At 40.8% G+C, this 17,423-nt stretch overlaps 1 protein-coding gene across 8 annotated transcripts in view; it reads right to left on the bottom strand.

Annotated features, from left to right (window-relative positions):
* The window catches only part of FARP1 (FERM, ARH/RhoGEF and pleckstrin domain protein 1), a 298,536-nt gene that overhangs the window by 242,050 nt on the left and 39,063 nt on the right, over positions 1–17,423 (bottom strand). For all 8 annotated transcript variants that reach the window (XM_074989432.1, XM_074989476.1, XM_074989485.1 and 5 more), the window contains exon 2: positions 8,748–8,943. In XM_074989432.1, coding sequence (XP_074845533.1) covers positions 8,748–8,918 — 171 coding nt within the window. In that variant the 5' untranslated portion in view covers positions 8,919–8,943. The remainder of the gene's footprint in view (positions 1–8,747; positions 8,944–17,423) is intronic.

Below are 17,423 nucleotides of genomic sequence, written 5' to 3'. Positions count from 1 at the left end.
AAATTCTCAGTAACACTGATGTACTGCACTATAAATGAACTGAAAGACAAAAAGCTGGCTTGGTTTGCTGACGTTACAAATGAGTAGCATAACTTTTGTCTTAGGTACCATATGTTGGTGAGTTTCTACTCATTCTAAAATAATGGATAAAGAAGTTAGCAGCTGGAACTTGCAGGCTCCATTATAAGGGTCCTTTTGTTCCCTACAGTAAAACAACAATTAAGAGCTATTTTGTTACCTATATTACTGATTCTCATGGGCATACTGAATAGCCAATCCATTAACTCGTGGCTTTTCACAACACAACTGCAGCCCAATGTGGCTCTAGAAACCATTTTAACGTTCTTGTTCTGAAGCCTGAGTGTGGTGGAATGAGCTTTGACCTTCCCAAATATTGATGAGAGCTCATATTCTATTCCCAGAACACTGTCACAGTGCTGTATTGCTTGTTTAGAGGCATCCTCCATATATTATCCAACCCGCCTGAGAGAGGAGAGGAGAATTGCACAGCCCCTTTCCAATCTTCCTCCCCATCACTTTAGTTCCTGAGTGGATCCATAGCTTTCTCACCCTTCTTATGTGCCACTAGTGGTGGTGGATTTATTGTTGAAAAATATTTACTTTACCCCCATTGGAAATAGGCGAGCCATGGGAGATGGGTGCTTTTCTGAGGCACAGTGCCCTCCACTGCTCTCACTGAGGTGGTGTACGTACATACCACACTTTACACATGACTCTTCTTCTAGGACACAATTTGGCTTAACCTTCATCTTCTCTCCTTACATTCTCAATGGAAAAATGGGGTCTTCACTTGTGGCCAACCACTCTGAAAGGCCTCCAATCCAAAAAGGTTTAAAGTTGTTGGTGCCTCCCATTTTTAAAATTCATTTTAGATACCCCTCTGATAAAGATTGTAAGCCTGCCACCTCAGGTCATGAAACTCAGGTTTTTCTTCATTTTGAAAAGTATATTGATAAGTAAAACAAATAACTAAAATAACTGCCTTTCAATGAGGACAAGCTAATTCTATTTCAACTAAAATCAGTGCTTACTGAGCCTTTGCTGAAAATCTCCTGTTGCGAATTGTAACTGTTGCATTTCAGGGTTATAAAGAAAAAAGGTTTCTCTTTTCATAATTCCAAAAGACCTACTGGACTGTTGTGACAATTAGTGAAAATTTAAATGTCTCACATTCATGGGAATGGTTTAACAGCCAAGACCAAATAATTTCAGGCATGAGAAGAGAATAAAGCCTTAAAGTGTTGAATAGTTCACATTTCACCTGCTGTTCATTTCCGAAACTGGACACAAATTCAATTCACGTAGCAGTTAAAGAGGACTGAAAAAGCATAAAACTTATTTTATGTAGTCTGCATAGCTTCCCTGACTAACAAATTTCTTATTACCTGAGAGGGTCTAAAAGTTATAATCTGTATAATGATGAGCGATGTGAACATGTCAGACCATTTTACTGTAAACCATAAAAGTTAAAAGAATGTCTCTTCTCCCCAAGGTATTAAAAAACTGGCTATGTTAACAGGGTAAAGTAGGTCCTTGTGCAAATTTGTTATAAGACACACACGTTACAAGAGTTACAAAAGCAGAAGCTGTGCAAATCCTAGGCGTACTAGTAATATGAAGAGTAAACTCTCTTTGCCAAAAGAGAGGCAGGGAGACTTGAAAAGTGGAATTTTCATCTAGCAGACCAGGCTAAAGGAGGCCATTTAATGAACACAATTCTATGATAGCCATATCAGTATGGAAAAGTTTCACCACGGACTTTGAATTATCAGGAAACTCAATGTGTCTGCTCATCTCAGAAGTCAAGTGGAATCCTGGAATATTAGCATGAAAGGCGAGATATATTTTTCTTACCATTTTTCTTTAAAAAAGGATGGTGTGGCTGCCATACACACAGACTATGTTATACCCTCACCCAAAAGCACTAAGGACCTACTCCACAGGACCTGGTCACTTAAAGCTTGGTCTACACTTTAAAAGTTTTACTGGCATAGCTCTATCAGTTGTGGTGTGAATTTTTTGCCATCCCTGACCGACAGACATGCCAGCAAAAGCCCTTGCGTAAACACAATTTAACTGAAAAAAGTCCATTTGTCATTCTGTTTCCGGGGGAAAATGGGTTTAAATTGTACCCGCAAACACACTGTTCCCAGTTTAGGCTGTGTCTCCATTTGCGTACTTGCCAGTATGCTTCTACTGATACATGTACACAGACATACCCAACCAAGGTATGAAAACTGTAAGAAATCTGGACACCTATTAAATCCCTCTTGCACAGTCTCAAACAGAAGGGAGAGGAGTTCTTTCGAAAGGCACGAAACATGATTTACACTAGAAGGAATTAATAAGCAGTACTGTGCAGCTGCACCTCAGACTAGAAGGAAAACACTTCTGGAAAAAGAATGGGGCTTGGTATTCCCAGAGGACATGCCCAGACTTTCTTTTCAAGAAAGTTGTAAATTAGAATGGAAAGGGCGGCTTACCATTATACAGTGAAATTTGTATGACAGGCCATCATTGCTACGCTACCACCTGTCCTGAGAGACCTCCCTGGGCGGAGGAAGGAGGACTTCCCCAACGTCTCTGCAGGGAAGTAGACCAGAAATCGCACAGGAGACCAAAGGGGATGGATGTCATGTGTCTGTGCTAAGAGCTGAGCTGACGGAGACATCGCACACAAACACCTGGAACCAGGGACACAGTAAGAGGGAGCCAAGAATGCATCTATTGAAGCATGCCTCAAGGGAGACCTGGCTTGACACTGACCTGTCTGAACTCTATCTCAACCCGTCTCTCTGTGCTGTCGAAGTTAGACTGGAGACTCACAATTTGTCAGACCACTCTGTTTATTAGCAAAGCAGCTCTGCTAATACATTCAGAAAAAGGTGAGCCCCCCACCTAGGGCTCAGGTCTCTCAATTTATACAGAGAAAAGAAGGCAAGTTAATAAACAAAGAAAAACCAGACACGCACACACCCCACATAGCCCCTGAGACCAGTCACATATCTTCATTTCCATATCACCTTCAGCAGTCTCCTGCTTATGACTTTCTGGTTACCTTAATTAATTACCATCTAGCACCTACTGCTCTGGCTCCTGCTTTCCCAGGCACATCTGGCGCCATCCAAACCCACCCTACATTCCTACGCACAGCATCAACATAACTTTCCCTTCTTGAGCTCAGAAGCAACATTGTATCATAGTGTGATTTTTATGGTCTAACTTGTATACTTCCACAGTGCTTACCTAGCCAGGCTCTCAATCTGTGTGCCAGGCGATAAGGAAGCATTACCTGGTTTGAAAAGGCTGCCTAGCATCACTTCAGATTCTCACTGAGACATTGGATCCTGAAGTACGGTACAAGTCTCCTGCAGGAGTCTGGCTTGGCTGGGTTCGTTGCAAGGAGCCACAGAGCCACATAGGAGTCACCGGTGCCTGACCACCAAGTTTCAGAGACTGGGAGGTCATGGGCCCACCCCCAAGGAAGTGTGAGGATCCTTTGGGCCTGATACACCAAATAAGTCAGTCACTCTTAGGAAACTCATTATGGGCTGGACTGGATGCAGTGAATCCATGACAGTGAGCAAGTGATAGCAATGACTAAGTATACCACAGAAAGGGACCATGCAAGCCTCTGCACACAGTTGAATTGGTGCATTGCAGTCCTGTCTGGTATTTCTATCTTAGACCCACAGCTGGCACTGCTGAATTACATGAGCCTTTTTCAAAAGTATAAAAATGGTTCCACTTGCAATAGAAAAGACCAATATTTTGTTTTTGTTCAGCGCTTTTCATCCACAAAGTAGTTCACAAAAAGATTAAAAATTCTTATTCCCATTTTACTGCAGAGATAAGTAAGATGTCAATGACATACTTAAGCTGCCCAACAACACAACAGGCCAGAGGCAGAGAAGGGAACAGAATCCAAATCTCCTATATCCCAGGTTCATGCTTAGTCCAATAGTTCTCAGTTGTCCCCCAGCTAACAGCCGTATATCTCTCATCACCTAAATTTTGTTTGCCACAAAAGAACCAACAAATTCAGCAGCCCATGACCAAACCCTCAGACAAATATTTGAAACATATTGAAGAAACATAAAGGTCAGAGATCAGCTAACCATACCTAACTGAATAAAATGTCAAATTTTTCTTATAATCAATTGGAAATTATACTAACTCAAGAGGAAAACCACAAAAGCAATGCAGCAAGAGAAAAGCATATTCTATTATAAAGCTGATATGCAATCAGACTAACATACTTGTGACTAACAACTGCTAGCTGTGAACAAATGAAAAGACTCATTGACTGAAAACTCTGTGGCCTGATTTTCAGAGGTGATGAACAACTTCAATTCTCATGAAATTACCACTTCTGTGCCAGCAGCTTGATTTTTTTAAGAACATGTAGAAGTATAGCATCAGCAAACTGAACGACAACTACTCACCCGCTTTCCAGATTTTCTGTATCGTAAACTAGCGTACAGTATGGAGGTCTTTAAATTTGTTAATTTGCATTTTTCCTAAATAAAAACGATCCCAAAAAGTTAGTTGCCAGCTTTTTTAATCTGAGTATTTGATATACTTCAACCTAAGATACAACAAAACAGCTAAGTTCCTTTAAAACTTGTTGCAGATAGTCACAGTATTATTTCTATAAACTCTTTTGAAAGAAATTGTGCCTATTTTTTCCTGAAATGTGTGTTCAAGTACACCACCATGCCAGCACTTAAAAAGAACTTTCTAAATTTAAGTTAATATCTAACCTAGATCTCCCTTGCTATAGATTAATCTGATTACTTCCAAATTCAGTGGACATGGAGAACAACCAATAGTCATCCTCATTAATAGCACTTCTTAATATATATTAAGACTTACCATATCTTCCCTTTGTGCTTTTTCCCTCAAGATTAAAGATGCAAAGATGGACCCCTCTCCCCGCTCTCTACCCCCTCCCCCCGCTTCCCTCTGGACTCTCTTCAGTTTGACCATGTTTTTCTTAAATTGTGGCATGCCAAACTGGACACAGAACTCCAGCTGAGGTCTCATCACTGCCAAGTGGAACAAGACAACTACCTCACATAATTTACCTACTACAATCCTGTTAATACTCCCCAGAATGATAACAGTGATTTTCACAACTGCATTATGTTGTCTTGTATTTAATTTGCCATTCACTATAATGCCCAATCTTCTACAGCAGTACTACTGCTAGGCAGTTACTCCCCTTTCAGTAGTTATGCATTTGATTTTCTTTTCCTTCTTAAGTGCAGTACTTTGCATTTGTCTTTATTGATTTTTATCACAATAATTCTTGAATTGGGCAAGATCACTTTGAATTATCATTCTGTCTTCCAAATGGCAAACCCTCCCAGCTTGGTGTCATCTACAAATGTTATAAGCATACCCTTTATTACTTTATCTAAAAATCTTGCATAGTTCTAGCCCAAGGATAAACCCCATGGGACCCCTCTATATACATCCACCCAGAGAGAAAGCAAAACCATTAAAACTATTCTGAGTTTTAAAAAAACTACTACTCAGGCATTCACCTGAGTTACTTTATCTAGACCACATTTCCTTAGTATTCTTATGAGAATGTCATGTGAAATGATCTCAAAAGTCTTACTGAAGTCCAGATATATATTACGTCTACTACTTCCGTCCCATCCCTATACACTATGTAAATTCTTTGCTCTTTTCCCTTACAGGTTTTCACTCAATAAACAAAAAACAAAACCAAAATACTTATACTGGTCAGAAACCAAGTCAGAACCTGAGTCAGCAATAGTATAGATTTTACAACTGCTGATACAAGAACCAAAAATTGATCTTTACCTTAAAAAACAAGTAAGAACAAGTAAGTTTTCCCTTTAAATTATTTTACTACTTAAGCATTTGTCAGAAGAGAAACGGTGGGGAGAAAGGTTGCACTTGTTTGGTTTTTTGTGGTGTATAGAAGAAGTTGAAAAGGATAAAGGAGGTGGAGTTTGGAGGGGAAGAGAGGTTCTACATCTGTGATTTTATTTTTTTACACTACAAATATCAGTTGTGATGGATATCCCCCATGTTTTATAGAATACAGATTATTAACATAAATATGCATAAAACTCATCCCTGACAGGACCAGTTTCCCAGTCCCTGGAGTGGTAGAGAGCTGGTAATCACGTGGCAGCCTGGCTCCCGTCTGCTTGCAGAGCTGGGAAACTGAGCAGAGCAGCAGCCCTGGTCAGTTTCCTGGCTCCAGCCAGTGGAAGGGAGCTGGGAACAAAGGAACAGCCTGGCTCCCAGCTCCCCTCCACTCCTTGGAGTCAGGAAAATAATCATGGCTGCAGCCCTGCTCAACTGCTCAGCTCTGCAAGCAGAGGGGAGCCAGGAGCCAAGTTGCCACCCGGTTCCCAACTCCCCGCCACTCCAGGGACCAGGAAACTGCTCCTGTCAGGGATGGCAGCCTGATTCACAGTTTCCTGCTCCTGTCAGGGGCAGCAGTCATGTTAACCCGAGACACGCACAGCGTGTTTGCATGTATCTCGAGGGTTTACTGTATTAAGATTTTTATCATCACAAAGGGAAATATAATGAATGCTGTCTACTAAGTTAAAATGTACTGTAAATGTAAATTATGAAGAGAAGGGTCTAAAATCCATCAGATATGGTCAAAAGGATTTGACACATGTGAATGGAAACTGAAAAAATAAATGCATCCTTGAAGCAGTGGAGGAGAATGATAACACTGTTTAGAGAGGAGTTGTGGTTGATTATAAAGCACTAGAATTGTATACAATTCTTTCAAAGGGGGGAAAAAAACCACTTAAAATACCACCACCAGCATCCTTGCCACCTCCTCCAAAGATTTTACGAATAAAGATTCTGCAAATCTCAGATCCTACAAGCTGCTCTGTGCCAGTGCAGGAGGGTGTGCCTGAGTGGATACAGTTGCAAGATCAGAGCCTCAAAATACATCTGTTTTGAAGCAATCTGGATAGAAAGTCATATGGACCTAGGTCTTCCAAACTTCAGTAAAGAATACAGAGCACAGACCGGTCATGCTTCCCAACTACACACCTTCTTATACAACAGTTAGTAAAATATTGTTTTCTAAAAATGCTGGTGGGAAAGCTTGAGTTATACTAGCTTATTGTTAGGGCGTTATCCATGTTCAACTATGAAATATCCTCTGAGAGGAGTCTGATCTCAGGAAAATTCTTAGTGAATGCTCATGGGCAACCCCAATATAGGGTATGATTTCTCACAATCCATGTCTTTGTTGTGTATGTCAAAGATAATGTTAGTCACAAAAGCAAATTTCCAGAGTGATGAGGAAGCTTTCTCTACACTTGATCAGAAAAAGCATAAATTTAACTAGCTCCTAGGATTTCAAACTGTAACTTCTCTGAACTGAGGTGGAGATTTGAAAAATATTAACTATATTGCATTTGTCAGCGGTCTGATAAACAAGGAATATCATCAATAGAATGAGTTAAAAGCACCATATTTCCTATGATTAGTACTTCATTTTATTTAGCAGAGTCAAAGATTTTCAGAATTAAGAATCAATGAAACTAAAATACGTTGAAAATCCAGTTTAGAAATTGGCTAAATCAGAACAACAAAAGCACCAAAAGGTAAAAGGTAAGAGGTTTTTCAACAGCACATCCCTCTCTTTCACTGAATCATGTAACCTTCCTGGTCAATTCTGCCTCATCTCTAAATCAGGAAAAACTATTTGATTACCTAAATCATAGCAGTTTTATAGTGCTCTTCCTACAGAAATCTCACTGTTTCATGAAATTAACAAATTCCATTTTACGCATGGAAAATTGAGACAGAGAAGTTAGGGAAGTTGCCCAAGGCCAAATAGCATCTCAATGACAAATGAGAACTAAACCAAGGTCACCTGCATCATATCCACTGACCCCCAGTACAGCTGAAAAAAAAATACATACATTCTCGTAGGCTTCCTTAACCACAAGAACATTTAATATCTTCCACTATTAAAAAGCTATGTGTGCACACAAATCTTCACTGAGCAGTTAAATGTCACTGATCACAAAGTTATGTTAAATTTCTTTGTCATTCTGGGTCACATGTAAAAAATGGTTAGTCTTCAAAAAAAAAAAAAAAAAAAAAACTAGGAACTCTTCATGCACAGAGTCATACTTCCTCATTTAGGAAATAAAATTACATAAAATATAAAAGTTAATGCATGCCCCAGAAACTTCAGTTAGGATTTCTGCATCTGAATGTAATACTTTAAAAAAAATTCATCTTTAGTAGTAATTTAATTCATGAAAAATCTGATACTTCTAGAAGTCACAACTGCTAGAATATGGTGGGGTGGGGGGAAGAAATCACTAGAGATTTACGGTTTAAGCAAACAAAGAGCAAGACACTCAGCATTATCAAACACCACTTATGAAAATACCAGGTTTAGAATGTAGAAGAAACCACTGTCACAACATCTGAAAATATTACTGCTTTCAGCCATTTTGAAGCTATTCAAACAATTAACTATGGTGAGTAACGATAGCCCATCCGCTATACGGTTTAATGCTATGCTGCTGTGCCGCCAAACAAATAACGGTGGTTTGGGATCAATGCTTTTGGGTTTCAATTCAGCATGAACCAATTACCCATCAATGAACCGCAAAGTCAGTATCTGGAGATTCAATTCACAAGAAATACCATTTAAACATCACTGGCAAATCATTTCATTTTCAAACTCTTACCGGAACATCGAAAACTTCCTGGGTATCATCCAGCATCTGGATTTTGATGGAGATAAGCTTTCCTGGAGGAGTCATAGGCAGTTTCTGTCCATGTTCCAATGTACTGATCCCAGCATTTTCCTGAGCTCCTAACCGGGACCCAGCTGTTGGTCTCTGCTCCGTTTCACCCATGTTTCAAAAAACAGGTTTTTTAAGTCTGATAGATGAAGAAAGATAAAGAAAACAGAAAAATCAGTACTAAAGATGGCTCATCTAAAGCATTAGAATACTTAAATTTACACTGGAGAATTGCAGAACAACGAAGCTTACAACCTAGAAGCTAAAACAGTGATACAAAGGGAACAAAAACACTCAAAATTTCATGTTTTGCAACAAACTAACCACCTGCAGGGGCCCAGAAGACTATTAGGAATTGTGTTCCTTATCCTCCGCATTACAGCGCTCCCCATTTCTAGAGACCCACTCTGGCACCACGATATATGACACACACAGAGAAAGCAAAGATTCAAACAATTATAGCAATTTCTATATTCTCATGAGCCAGGCTGTTGACAGCAATGGCTGCTCTAAGATGTGGATGTTGGTGCAGTAAGGTGGTCAAAAATGGGAATCAGGTTGCTGTAGCACTAGAACAATAGCAATAAATCTGAAAAAGCAAAGTAACCATGGAATAGCCAATAAAGTGTCTGTCCTAATCTTTCATGATGGAGTCTGGGAATAAGAGTGACTACCAAGGAGAGGACCTTGTCCTCTCACTGTAACGACCCACATTGCCCTAACATTTTGCTCACATAATCCATTGCAGAAGCTACAATTCCTTGTTTATGTTTAAGGCAAGTCAACCTCAGTGAACTAGACATTAAAAGAGATTTGCTATATGACTTTTCATTTAATTTCTGCACTACTCTACAACAGAATAGAAATGATTCTGTTGTAGAAGAACAAGCACTGGGATGATCTGGGACACCATGACTTTTCATGAACTTGCATGATTTCTAATTTTCTTATTTAATTCAAGGGTCATTAGTTTCATTTGGCAGACCTCACACATCATCCTAGAATTTTATTTCACTTTTTTCCTCTCTCTTTTGACTTATGACTGGATTGCTGGTGGAGCCTGCTGCTACCGTCTGTGTGTGTAATTTGTTAATTGCATTTCCATTCCTTGTGGCTTTCATGTGCTGATCAATGACCACTAACAAGCATGTCACAAACAGGAGGAATGAAAACCTAACTTTCCAGCTGAACAAATATGTAGCAGCAATAAAGCCACTCATTCTCCAGATTTTTTATTTCAGGTTAAAATGCTGGGGAGCCAATGGAAAAGGTATCAGAAAGAAACTAAGAATTTTATATTAATCACAACAACATAGCAGCAACACCACAAAATATTGAGAAGAAACTTGAATATTGAAATAAAATACCCACACCACTGTAAGAGCCAGTAAGTGAAGTGAAAACTGTTCTGTTTTATGAAGAGTATGCCATTTATTCCACATGCCTTTATCTCTTCCCAAATAAATTATCCACACTGATATTTTCATCTGCACAAGGTGACCTAGGAATCCAAATTCAAAATACCACTGTTAAGCACTGAAGTGTCAACTTGCAAAAGTGGCAACTAAGCTGGATAGAAGGAAAGAGCAAGAGTGGGTTGCTCAAAAACACAATTCCACACTTACAACTCAACAGGCACAGCTCAGGCCATACGAGCACATAAGAAAGAAACCCTCAGAAAGCACACTACAGATGTCCCTATGGACAAACACAGTCACATCTTTCACTGTATGACAAGTTGGGAACTTGTGCAATGGAACAGAATAAGAACAGACCGTGCTATGCGGCAGTGTGGAGATGATGCCAACATATACTTTAACCAAGCACAAAGCCAAATATTAACATGACACTAATAATTTTGATATTTACAAATTAAGAGCATTCTGCAAAACAGGATCTGAAAGTGTCTCCATGAGACAGGAAATATAATCTTACAGCAAAATACAGAAGCTACAAGATACCCAAGTGATGCTTCCATCACCACCTGGATGGATTTTAAATACAGTAATTATGGTAACAGAAAAACAGTTATGAAAAAAGCAATTATTAGACAGAGAAAAAAAAGTAAAAAACCATCACCCAATACAGCTTCCAGAGAATCTGCTCAAAAACAGATACTCTAACACAGCAGGAAACACAATATAATTCCTAGATTAGAGAGATGATAACCCAGATGGACAATGGAGGGGAAAAAAAAGGAATGTTTACACTATGAAACTAGTGTTTCTGCCTGGTTACCGATAATGTCTAAAGCATTAAATATGTATTATTTCTACGTCAGGGTTCTGAAGTGCTACTAATTTAAACTGTCAGGTGCTATACAAACCCAAAAAACAAAAAATAGCCCCTGCTTCAGGTAGCTCACAATCTAGAATTTGGATAGTAAGAGAAGAAAACACTGAACAAAGCGTGGAGAAGGAAAAGACAAGAGAACAATAGTGTCAGATGCAGTTAGATAACAAGGGCTGCGTCTACACTACAAGATAAATTCGAATTTAAGGAACTTAGCTCAATATTGCCATGTGACTGTCTTCACTGCAAATACCATTAGCTCAATTTAGGGAGCACTAATATCGAGATTATAATATCGCAGTTACCTGACAGGTATAGCGTCAAGCTCGAATTCAGAAGTTTGATTAAAGGCCAGTGTGGAAGTGCCACATCTTAAAAACAAATTTGTTAGCCTTCAGAGGTGTCCCGTATGCAACCTACAATGCCCCTCACTGCTCCGCTCTGGCTGCTGCTCTCTAGTTAATTAGGCAACAGGAAGACCGTGAATTTCAAATCAGGACCAGGAGCCTGAGAAATGTCTTTCTTTCTTTGCGATTAGCGCTGTGAGTGCATCTACCCGTTACAAACAGCCCCCGCTGGGAGTTTGTGCTTCTGTCTCTACACTTGTCATTTTTTTCTGCACTGCCTGGCACCAGCCACTGCCCTGCCACACTACATAGCAACAAGGCTGTTGTGCAGGTTGTGCTTACGCAAGATGCTGAAAAACTTCTTCTTGGTGGTTTACATTTGTACACACCACACAGTCTGGGGCTTTCTCCTGCTCAGCCACATCACGTGGGTAGCCCCCAACCCAACAAAAGGACGTGGCTGCCAGTCGGTGCTGACCATGCTGCCAGGCAGCACCATGTCTTAGATGGAGCCCTAAATGTGCACAAAGGTCGCAAGAGACATTCAGGAGCCTGCAGCTGGCAGAGGGAAGTTTCCCCCCGGTGGCTAAGATGTTTGGGGGTTTGCTGCCGCCGGGAAGAAGTCTCCGCCAGTGGCTAAGAAACTCAGAGAGGACCACTTCAACTGGCTCCCTACTGAACCTCCACTGGGGCTTGCAGACGCCAGAGGGAAGTATCCATCAGTGGCTAAGAGAGTGGGGAGCGTGCTGCCACTGGGTGGGGGGGAAGTCTCCGCCAGCAGCTAAGATACTACTGGTCCCTCACTGATTCTCCCACACCCAAAGCATGGGACCACTGGGGTTTGCAGACACCGGGGCGAAGTCTCCCCTGGCAGCTAAGACAGGGTGACTACTTCAGCTACTTCAACATTCCAAGCGGCTCTGCAGCCACAGACCACAGCACCCCCTCACACCCCGCCAAAAATATTTTCAGGAGCTTGCTGTCCATTGCAGACACCTGCTGGTTTGTTATTTTGGTTATAAAATTTAACACCTCCCTTCTGTTTCTATGCTTTGATCCCCTCAGAAACACGGGGGGGGGGGGGCAGGGACTGTTGAGGTTCCTGGTTCAATCAGAAGTTCATTATACGAGATTTCACTGACCTCACCCATGTTGGTAATGTCTGTGTGGTGAAGGGGAAAGTCAAAAATTCTTTTTTCCTCAACTTTTCTGTCCTCTTTCTTCTAACTTTGAGAATACAGTCCAGGCCCCTGTATTATTTTCAGGGATCACATGCAGTGATGGGAGGGGTGACACTCAGTGGATGGTCAGTTGAAAAGACAATCATTGCACAGAAGCCTTATAGTTCACCAGAAAGCAAAAGACTTTCCCCTCAGCAACAATCTTTTCTGAAAACTTTCCTAACTTCTCTCTCTTCATGCTGTCTGAGGTCAAACATTTTTTTCCTAGACTTTTCTATCATCTTTCTTCTAACTTTGAGAATACATTCAGGGTTCCTGTATTATTTTCAGGCACAGGATGCAACCATACGATGGGGGACACACAGGGAATGGCCATTTGAGAATTCATCTACAGAAGAAAGACATTTCTGTAAACTTTTTTGCCGTCTGCGTGGATGCCCTACTTCTCCTTCCTTTCAATGGAAAAATGGACATTTGCTTAGCACAGGACAGGAATGAGGAAAATGCAATGTGAGAAGACCAGTGAGCATACCCAGAATGCTACGGGGATGAGGGAACGGTGGGATAGGTTCCCACAATGCACTACTGCAATGGTCAATGTTTGCCAATTGGAGTGTGGCAGCAATGAGTCAACTCCTGTGAGGAGCACGTGGGAGGTGAGGATGGTCACATTCGAACTTAATTCCAGAATCGCAGAATTGATATTAATGAAGTCGAATTTATCTCGTAGTGTAGACATAACCTTAGAAAACGTGCATTTTATCCCAGTTACAATTCCTACACACACCTCCCTACCAATTATCTTTAAATTAAATTTGCAGAACAAGAGGACACTAAAAAACTGTTCCTAGTCATGTGAGTATTATAGTGTTAAGACAGATCCAGAACCCTTGTAAATCTGCAAAAAGACAAAAAAGGTAGGGGGAAAAAACCCACATGTGACAATCAAAAAGCGTCAAAGGACTTGAAGAGGGTTTTTACAAAATACCATAGGGAAAACACAAGACAGCAGATCTACGAATAAGCGAATAGAACTAAATCAAATGGAACTGCGGGGATTTTTTTTAACCAGAAAATAGCATAGTTAATTATGATTTAATAAACAATATCTGAAGTGCCCCTATTAAAAACCAGCTAGGGAAACATTTGGAAGACATGAGTATATTCAGTATAATGTCTTAAATGCAGGCTACTGAACTTGGTGACTTTCTTGCTTGCATTTAAAAATAGTCTTTTGGCTCCCGGTTTCTTACTGGATACGAGCAAATATAATACAGATCTTCAAAAAGAAAAGTGAGACTGTATGTTTCTCAGAGGGAGAGCACATCCACCAGTACATCTAAATTCAACCTCTGGCAAAATTTAGGGAAGAGAGTATTTTCACAAGAGACCTAAAGGATGACAGTGAATATCTGTTTGCAAAGTAATGAGGATTTTTTTGGCACTGAATTCTCTTCAAGGAGAAGAGAGTAAGAAGAATTTTTGTACATACCTGTGATGAGAGTCCCTTATAAACTATTCACCATTGTTTATATGCACCTTAATATTTGGAGGATATGAGGGAAGAGACATCTGGAGAAGGTTGACTAAAATAATTAGGATGCTTTTAAAGGAATTTACTTAACACAAAAAGTAAGTGGACATGAGTAGCTAGGTGGAATACCAAAGACAAGGAGGTGGGAATAACAAGCCTGCAAGTATTTCAAGGGTGTAAACATCAAAGAAGATACTGAACTGTTTAGAGGGTACAAAAAAAAGGGGAAATAACTAGGAATAACGAGAAGAATGAAAATTTTCTGTAACATAACATAGCAAGAAAGCAGATTATATATTTGAAATATATGATGATACATTCAGAAAATGTAAATCTTCCACATTATTATTAACAGCTTGCATTCATCCTCAAATGATATCAAGCCCATTCATGATTAGAAAGTGAAGTTTCTAAAAGGCATTAATGCTGATTTATTTTAACAAACCAAAACACACACACACCCCTTGTTCAAGGACAAAGGGCAATGGTGGATTTGTGTGTAATTGAGATTACAGAGTCCTATGTGTATGGTTAGAAGCCAGTGTGGTGAGTAGCAAATGTTAAAGCCATGCAAAGTAAATTGACTAAAATCAGCCACGCTAGCTGTGAAGTGACAACTAGAAAAGATACAAGCAATCAAAATTCATCATTTGAGTTGGAGTCACCATTCATTAAGTGAACAACCCATGCTAAATATTGAGACAAGTCTTTTTTTTTTTAAACAAACAATAAATACATTCTGAAAGGAGGGATCAAGAAGGGAAGGACAGAGCATACCAGCTGTTCTCTGAGTTTTTTTTCCCTAAGAGTACCATGATTCCGTTCATCTCGTACTGTTCCTTACTGAGAAATTTTGAGAATTTTCAAAAGTGCCTATCAAAGAGGGTAATTTCCTTTATTTTACAATAGCAAATGCAAATGGCAAAAAATTAAAGATACTTTAAACTATCAACATTTATAATCACTAATATATGTCAATGCACCATATGATGTGTTATTCAAAGCTTCTCCTCGTGTATGCTTATAATTACATAATGGCTCCCCAACAAACAAACAAAAAAAAACATATTTCATCACTGACAGAAATCCTACAGTTTCTCATTAGGCTGGAGGACAGGAGTCATGGCTAGAAAGCATTAAAGCATACAGGTTGAACTTCTCTAATCCAGAACTCTCTTCTCCAGCAACATCGGTAATCTGGCATGATTCTGGTTAGCTGGATGACCACTTTTCATGAGTGTAGCCAAGTGTCCTGAGGTCTCAAAGTTTGTATACAGCCACCAGTCCTGGCTCTCAATGTTCTGTGATATCGTTTAGCTGTAATTTACCCCATAGGTCTTCTAAGAGCCCAATAAGCAGTGCAAATGTTGGTAATATGCTAGGCAACACGGACCTCTTTGGGTCTGGCAAATTCTCTTGTCTGACACCAGTCAGGTCCCAACAGTGCCAAACAAGAGAGGTTCAACCTGTACAACCATATTTTAACAAGAGCAATGTGGGGAAAGTGTGAATGTACCAAATCTTTTAGAAGCTGAAAGTGAAGTCTTAATGAAGAATATGTCCCACCCTCCATGCTGCTTACAAGTACACTTGTGTTACCTTTCCTCTTGTTTCAGTTTATGTGATGTTCCAAATGGACAATTTGCAAATGATAACGTATTATATTCAATGTTCTGCCTTGACTAACAATCCAGTGTACCAAGTGCACAGAGCCACAGCAGAGCAGAGTCATCTCAAAATCAGATATGTCTTTCAAAACACATTCAATACTTACTTATGGCAATGGTCTAAACAGTCTATTTTGTGGTCCAGAATAACAAGCACAAAGTATCTTGTCTATACTTGGCCAATACAGGAGTCCCTCAAGTTACGTGAGGGTTGTGCTCCCCACAACCTCTCATAGCTTTGCCTTTCATGGAAGTCAGGGGCAGCTTTTTCCCCACAGAGCACACATTCGGCAGCCAAGGAAGCAGCAGGAGCACCTGAAGCTCCTTTGGAAATGTAAGTCCCTGGGTTGCCGGGGGTGGGGGTGGGGGCATTTGAGGAGGGTTAAGCCTGGTGGTGGGTTGGAGCCATGGGAGGGGGATGGGGGGTTAAGCCTGGGTTGGGTTAGGGCTGCAAGGGGGGCGGGAAGGTGGAGTTAAGCTGGGGCACGGGGGCGGGGCAGGGGCAGGGTTGAACCAGGACGGGGATGCGGGGGGTTGAGCCAGAACCACGCATGAGGGTGGTAAGCTGGGCCATGGAGGGGTTGAACCAGACACACACATGGCAGGGATGTGAACTAAAGCCACGCAGGGGGGTGGTGAGCAGGGCAATGGGGATTGAACTGGAGCTGCATGTGGTGGGGTTGAACTAGAGCCACACACAGGGATGGTGAGTGGGGCTGCGTGGGGTTGAACTGGGGCTGGGGGTTTGAGCCAGAGCCACACATAGGGGTGGTGAGCTGGGCCATGGGGGTCGAGCCAGAGCCATGAATGGGAGTGAACCAGGGCAGCGGTGGTGAGCCAGAGTCATGTGCAGGTGATGAACCAGGCCGCGGGGAGGGTGGGGGGTGAACTGGAGTCGTGCAGGGCCAGGTAGATTAAGCCAGGGCAGGGGGAGCTAGAGTTTGAGGGATCCGAGAATACAAGTTGGTTACTGTATGTTTGCACAGAGTATAAGGATTCCCATCCTACACAAATCTGATGTTTAGCATCATCTCCTGCTCAACTACGTGCCTGCCAACGAAGCCATCAACAAGCACAATAATAAACATACATTTCTGCACATGTCAGACACTTGCCAAGTCTTGCACTCCGTTAAAATAAATATTTTGGTCTGCAAGCCACAAAATATTACAAATTCTCTAAAAACTAAAATCACGTAGGTATGTGAAAGGTGTTAAAATGGCAGCTTTTTGGTATTGTTTTCAGCGCAATCTACTACTGAGAACTTAATGCATTGGTGGCTTCATTTTTGCTTCCGTGAATTTCACAGGAACAGCACAGCATCCATGTACACGTAGAGGGGATTAACTGACATCTTCAAACACACTAATTATGGTTCATGCTGTCTGCAAGTTACAAAAAACAACACAAAAAACAAAAAACCTTGCACCACTTTTGCTTCCAAGGATATTTAACTGTCCCTGAATTCAGAAGAACTTGGCTATGTTATTCATATACCTTACCATTTATCTTTTTTTTTTTCTATGTTACACACAATTCACTTGACCCAGAGCTTTCAATGTTATCTGCTGTTGATTCAGGCCATCTGTTGTTTTTAA

This window comes from Carettochelys insculpta, chromosome 1 (genome assembly GCF_033958435.1).
Source record: "Carettochelys insculpta isolate YL-2023 chromosome 1, ASM3395843v1, whole genome shotgun sequence".
Lineage (NCBI taxonomy): Eukaryota > Metazoa > Chordata > Testudines > Carettochelyidae > Carettochelys > Carettochelys insculpta.
Note: the sequence above shows the minus strand (reverse complement) of the source record. Positions and strands in the feature narration are given on the sequence as shown.